Source organism: Manis pentadactyla, chromosome 9 (genome assembly GCF_030020395.1).
Source record: "Manis pentadactyla isolate mManPen7 chromosome 9, mManPen7.hap1, whole genome shotgun sequence".
In the NCBI taxonomy this organism is placed as follows: Eukaryota; Metazoa; Chordata; class Mammalia; order Pholidota; family Manidae; genus Manis; species Manis pentadactyla.
The window spans coordinates 29,983,675-29,990,599 of NC_080027.1; the positions used below are offsets into that span (position 1 = coordinate 29,983,675).

General features: G+C 42.7%; 1 protein-coding gene across 1 annotated transcript; it reads left to right on the forward strand.

Annotated features, from left to right (window-relative positions):
* Nucleotides 1-3,501: 3,501 nt before the first annotated feature.
* On the forward strand, nt 3,502-5,696 carry CCDC89 (coiled-coil domain containing 89). Its single transcript, XM_036906970.2, has one exon. The coding sequence runs from the start codon at nt 3,517-3,519 to the stop codon at nt 4,612-4,614; it is 1,098 nt and encodes a 365-aa protein (XP_036762865.2). The 5' UTR covers nt 3,502-3,516; the 3' UTR covers nt 4,615-5,696.
* Nucleotides 5,697-6,925: the final 1,229 nt, after the last annotated feature.

Genomic DNA, 6,925 nt, shown 5'->3' on the forward strand with positions numbered 1-6,925 from the left:
GGTGTTGTCCTCCATGGGTCCCTTGTGTTGGGAGATCTGTGCACCTTCATGGCCTGAGAGACTATCTCCTTCCCCAGATTGGGGAAGTTTTCAGTAATTACTTCCTCAAAAACACTTCCTATCCCTTTTTCTCTCACTTCTTCTGGCACCCCTATAATTATGAATATTGTTCCGTTTGGATTGGTCACACAGTTCTCTCAGTATTCTTTCATTCTTAGAGATCCTTTTTTCTCTCTGTGCCTCAGCTTCTTTGTATTCCTCTTCCCTAATTTCTATTTCATTTATTGTCTTCTTCACCATATCTAAGCTGCTTTTAATACCCTCCATTGTGTTCCTCAATGATTGGATCTCTGTCCTAAATTCGTTCCTGAGTTCTTGAATATTTTTCTGTACCTCCATGAGCATGTTTATGATTTTTATTTTGAAATCTCTTTCAGGAAGATTGATTAATTCAGTCTCACTCAGTTCTTTCTCTGGTGTTGAGATTTTGCTTTTTGAACCAGGTTCTTTTGACATTTCATATTTGTATGTGGTGCCCTCTAGTGCCCAGAAGCTCTACTCTCTGGAGCTGCTCAGCCCCTGGAGCAATGTTGGGGTCACAGGGGTGTGGTGTTGGTGCTTGGGGGGAGGAAAGAGCTGTTTCCTGCTTCCCGGCTTCTATGCCTGTCTCCGCTGCCAGAACCAGTGGGCCAACACACAGGTGTAAGCCTCTTTGCTTTGTGTTTGTAGCTGCCATAGGCAGGGCTTCGCTCTGGCTGGCCTGATGCCAGGGCAGAGGCTGCCGGTTTGCGAGCCTGAGCCAGGTGCAGGCTAGTGGGGAGGAAGACACAGCAGGCTGCGTGTCACCATAGGGTGACTTGGAGCTGAGTACCCAGCCAGGGGGATGGAGGGCCTGAAGATCATTTAAGCTCCCAACCCTTTTTATGAAGTCTGCTCTTTTCTCCAGGCATATGCAGTCTGGTGAAGCCTTCTTTCCTGTTGCTCTTTCAGGATTACTTGTATTCATTATATTTTCGTATAGCATGTGGTTTTAGGAGGAGGGCTCTGTCTCGCCTCTCACACCACCCTATTTAATTCAGTCTTTGGAAGAGGACTATTCTAATAAATGACAGACATTTGCCTCAACTTTACAAGTTCCATTTCAGTATATGAAGATTATGAAGATTGAAATTTAAGAAAGAGTGAAGAGGAGAAATGAGGAAAGAGTTATAAATAAGTTTAATCAACATTTTTAAGTCTTTGGGAACCCACTTTCATAAAACTCCATTATTCTATAATTTAAGTTGTTTTTTAAAAAATTTCATTCAGAAAATTTCCTAGTCTTTGACTTTGCTTTCCCTGTATAGGAAAGAATTTCAAGATTTGAGACTTTAAATCCTGATCATTGGAACCTAAGAGAAAATCTGAAACTCTTCTTTTGCTCCCATTGAAATCTGAAGCTTTTAAAAAATCCATCCAACATCTGTAATGACACTCGGGTGTTTTCCTTACCATCATGACTTCACAGGTCAAGTCTGACCAACAGAAGTGGTGATCACTGACCATAGGAATAGTCAACTCTTCACTCTCTGCTTGTTTTCACTGTATTAAGATCTATTGTAAAAAACACAGTTTTCTTAACATTTTCTCTTTTTTGGGCATTCTGTTTTCCAAATTTTAGTTGTTACAATCATACCACAATGAAGAGTTCTGAGCAAAACTTTTTCTTTCAGATTATTTCCTGAACAAAGATCGCCTCAGAAAGGCAGTCATTATTTCAAATGACAGAAAAGTTTTTGAAGTTTTCAATACATGTTGTCAACTGACTTTCACCAACACTATAAGAGAGTACCTATTTTATTCTACCCTTACCAGTCCTGGGTAGTCTTTAAATAAGTGGGAAAAAATGTCTAATTTGATAGATGAAATGATGCCTAATTTTAACTGATGGGGTTCAATTCTTGGCCATTTCTGTCCCATCACTGGTGAATTTAATTGTTCATTTCTCTTTTAAGGTATTAATGCTTCATTGACCTGTACAGGCTCTCTATAACAATATAAATCTATTTCCTGCCATTTTTGTGGCAGATGTTTTTCTTAATTTTATTTTTGCCATCAACATCCATTCAACACACATTTGTCTGAATCTTCCCAATGTGCCAGGCACTAGTCTAGTCATCAAGGATGAAACAGACACAGTCCCTGCCCTCATTGATCTCAGGATGTAATAGGGGGAGGCAGGTGGATAAACAACAAGTAAAGGCTATAAGGGTTTCACAACTTCCTTTAGAAGTATCACCAGGCTATAGCAGTGTACTAAAAGAGATGAGTGGTTAGTTATACATGAAGTGGCCAGGAAGGGCTTCACAGAGGAGATGATTCCTAACTATGAAACACTGAGTAAATTGTTAGAGTGACAAGGGACAAGGTGGGAAGAAGCATTCCAGGCAGAGAGAACATCTACAGACAGGGCCAGAGAGCTGACCAGAAAGGGGAACTTGAGTGGCTGAGGTGGACTATGGAGTAAAGTGTCAGGCAGGTCCGAGGAAGGAAAGGTGGAGAGACCTCAGATGGTACATATTTTTAAAAATTTTACATAACTTTAAATGTTCAGTGAAACCAAATTAAGCTTTTCTTAACTCATCTCTTATATAATGTTTAAGTTAAAGTCCTTCCTGACCCAGAGCTTTCATGGTTATCTTTATAATCATCTAATTTCCATTTTTAGTACTTTGATTTTTATTTTACTCATTACATTTAACTATTTAATCCAGCTGGATTTGACTTTGGTCTATGATGGTAAGTATCATTCGGATCCTCCTGCTGTTTTAATGTTTATCACGTCTATATTGTTCATTAAGCTTCTTTCTGCAACCTCATTTTGCTAATGGGTAAAAACAAACAGGAAGTACTGAGTATCTAGTAAAATGTATTCCTAGATGGGGACTATGCTACGGGAAACAAAAGATTGTAAAATCATTGGGGTGTGCACTTTTGCTGAGCTGTGTTACCCACTACAGGTACAAACTCACAGCCATATAAGATTCTGGCTCCCAGAATACCACTGCTACTTTGTATTTATAGACTGAAAATTTTTAAGCAGTCAGCCTTGTTTCCACTGACAGTAATTTATTCTCATGACAACTGAAGGGGGAAGAGGGAGGAGGAATATGTCACCGCCAGCTCGCTTTGTTTACTCTTACTAGAAATTAAGTGGAGTCAGGTTTCTTTCCCTGATGCTGCCTGGAAATCCAGTGGGGTTGGTGTCTTTGAACAGTACGTGTCAGACACTGGGCTGTGAGCTGAGAGCTGTGATTGGTTAGAAAAGCAAGCAAAACCTCACCAGATTGGTTCTGGGCTTGCCCCAGAGCCCCTGGCTGTTACTTCACAGCATTCTGAAGACCTGCCCACCAATCACAGGGCTCCTTACTGGAAAAAACCAACTGCTGGAGTGTGCCAAGAGTCCCTAGCAACACTGTGACTTGAAATATGAGGGGGAAAGAGTGTGCAGTCAGCAGATAGTGGTGAAGAGCGCCTATGCCTCAGAAAGAGAAGGCTGTCAGGATGGACACTCCACCCTCTGAAGATCCACAGAACAAAAAACTGGGAAACCACAAAGAGGAGATGGAGTTTAAAGAACCGGACGGTCTGAAGGAAACCTTGGCAAACCTCCAGGGACTGTCTGAGATGAGCGAGAAGGCGATGCTTTGCTCCCGCATCCAAGACCAGTCCCAGCTCATCTGCATCCTGAAGCGGAGGTCAGATGAGGCCCTGGAGCGCTGCCAGATCCTGGAGCTGCTCAACACAGAGCTGGAGCAGCAGATGGTGCTGGAGGCTGAGAAGCTGAAGGCCAAGAGCGAGCATGCTCAGAAGCTGGAGGAGCGCTTTATGACCCTGGCGGCCAACCACGAGTTGATGATCCGCTTCAAGGATGAACACAAGAGTCACAACATCAAGCTTAGGGAAGAGAACGAGAGGTTGAGGCTGGAGAATGACAACCTCTTCAGCCAGGCTCTGAAGGACCAAGAAGCCAAAGTATCGCAGCTCACTGCCCGGAGTGAGGACCTCGCCAAAGAGCTGGAGACCCTGAAAGAGCAGTGCGCTCAGGATGCCCGCCAGGCGCAGGCCCGGGAGCAGGGGCTGCTGGAGCTGCAGAGCCAGCAGGCCTGCGCCCACGCCAAGGGGACGGAGCAGCTGCGCAGCCAACTGCTGAGCCTCAAGCAGCAGCTCTTGCAGGCCTTGGAGCAGGGGGTGAAGGCCGAGCGAGCACACAGCAGCCTGAACCAGGAGCTGCAGGCCAGGCTCCAGACGGTCACCCGCGAGAAGGAGGCGCTGCTGCAGCTGTCCATGGAGAGGGGCAAGGCGCTCCAGAGCAAGCAAGTGGAGATCCGCCAGCTTGAGGAGAAGCTGGAGACAGCCGAGGTGGCCAGGAGGCACGCGCTGGAGCGCTTTGAGCAAGAGGCAGTGGCGGTGGACAGTGACTTGAGAGTCCGGGAGCTTCAGTGCAGAGTAGATGGGATCCAGAAGGCCTACGATGACCTCAGGCTGCAGTCTGAAGCCTTCAAAAAGCACAGCCTGGATCTTTTAAGCAAGGAGAGAGAACTCAACGCCAAACTCCGCCATCTCTTTCTATAAGGAAGCTTCTACTCCCCTGGGCCTCTAGTTTAGAATTCAAATACTGGGCCATAGCATTACGGAGAGAGTACATAGTACTCCCTCCATTTATTACACTTTTAAGCACAAAAGGCAACTCAAAGAAAAGCTACTTTACTATGATATTTTTGTTACTATTGTAAGGCTGACACTAATTTTCAGTCCTATCACCTGGAATACACAATATTTACCAGAATTCCTTCTGTGCCTTTGAAATCTTCCTCAATTTGCTATCAGTATCTCTACCTCTGCCATACCTTACTCTTCTCAACCTCAGATATCTTCATACAGCCTAAGATTTTAAATTAGCATCTCCAGTGGATTTAGGTGAATATTAAACATGCAATGAGAGGTGCTACTGTGAAAAAATTTTGACATAATTAGCCCTTGTAGGTAGATAGATTTGTAGTCTCCTGGAGTTGAGACTGTAAACTATAAGAGTTAACAGCATCATTATAGCAAGGATAATTTGCAGAAAAAAACGTTTGATTTTTGCAATCAGCAAAACAATTGCTTGTTTCACCTGTTTCCCAGCAGCAGCCTTTTAATTTTATTTTATTGGTACTAGCTTGGAAAACAAAGATTGAGATCATTAAGTTCTTTCTCAAAGTAGGTAAACTTAATTATTATAGTGATTCTCTATGAACAATAAGATTCAAATAAGTGAAGTCAACCAGTTTTTATTTTTCCTGCAATTTTAGATCACATTCAATTTTCTTGTATTTTTTTCCTTAATAAAAACAGGATTTAGAGTTGCATGAATGCAAATATCAGTAGTTTCATTTAATGTACATTATGTTAATAAAAAAGGACTGCATTTTGGGGTAACAAGTCATAGCAGACTGGGTATGACACCTATAACAAAGCATGGTGATTGTTTTGTTTCTATTAGCATACTTCTGCAATTAACTTTTTCCTCTTAAAATCTGGACGGAATGTTTATATTTCCAGCATTTTTGTAGGAATACCTAAATATGGAGTTGTAAAAACTTTATAGTCATTATATGTATTTATATAAAGTTCTTAAAGAGGTAGTTATAAAAAATACACTTTCTGCATCATGATTTTCCTGCATTTATTAATTAATACACAAGCATTATTCATACCTCCCAAAATAGATAGTAATGTAGTATTCTTCTCACCCATTTGGTTCCAAGAGTTACCTAATGAGTTGGATTTCCTGAAAAATATTACTTGGTACCTTTTCAAATAAATAGCTTTCAAGTGTTGCTTACCTTACCTCTAACTTTAAATCTGTTTTCTCAGTTTATTACAACTGTGGTATCAGTATGAACCACATTGCTGGCTTGAAGGGACTATGTACTTCTTACACATTGCCAAGGATCAGCATACGGGAGCTAATTATGGTTGTCATTGAGCCCATACTATTTATCACTGAGCTGAAGCATTTTGGGTGGATTTGTTTTATTTAATCCTTAGGGCCATTGAGAAGATAGTATGAAATAGAAATGAACATTTCTATTTCAAGAAGAGGAAACTGGAATTTGGTGATTTGCTCAAGGCCACTTAATCACCGGGGAGCTGGGCTTTTGATGACACCATACGGAAAGATTTATTGACTGCCTACTGAGTGCCAAACTCTGCAGGTAGGCACTGAGAATAAGCAAGGAGAAGCATATTTTCTGCCCTGGAAGAGTTCCACACAGTCTAATCTAGGGGCCAAAAAGCAATTATATACTGTGTGATGTGTTTTCACAGGGATGTTACGATCACAGTGGGTACACACACACACACACACACACACACACACACACACACGCACACACACACAGCATCTCCACCTGGAAGTAAGTGTTGGGATGGTAGGACACCTGGGATGACTAACACAGGAGTTAATATATACATTGGTTCTTAAATAACGAGTAGAATCCCTTTTCTCCCAGGTGGAGAAAAGAGAGAAAGTTTTGAGACAGTGTCATGTAGAAAGTCATGGAGGTTTTTAAAAATGTCTGGAATATTGGGGAAAATTTTTAAGTAGTTGGGAGGAGGTTCAGGGAAGCATGTCCACGAGAAAACTGGAAGAGCAGGTTAGGCAGAATATACAGAGAGCCTCAAAAGCAGGGCTGGCCCCTTATGTTGAGGGACAGAGGGGAGGACAGGGGCAACTGCACAAACAGGAGCCACATATCAGCCCTCCTCTTCCCACCCAGGCTTGGGTGGCTCTGCGAGGAGCCCGGTGCACCTACGTGCCATCATCCCTCCCTTCCCCTCCCCCCAGCCCCCATCTCCTGCCTGTCCAAGCTCTACTCACTTGCCCGAAGCCACTGTCTGG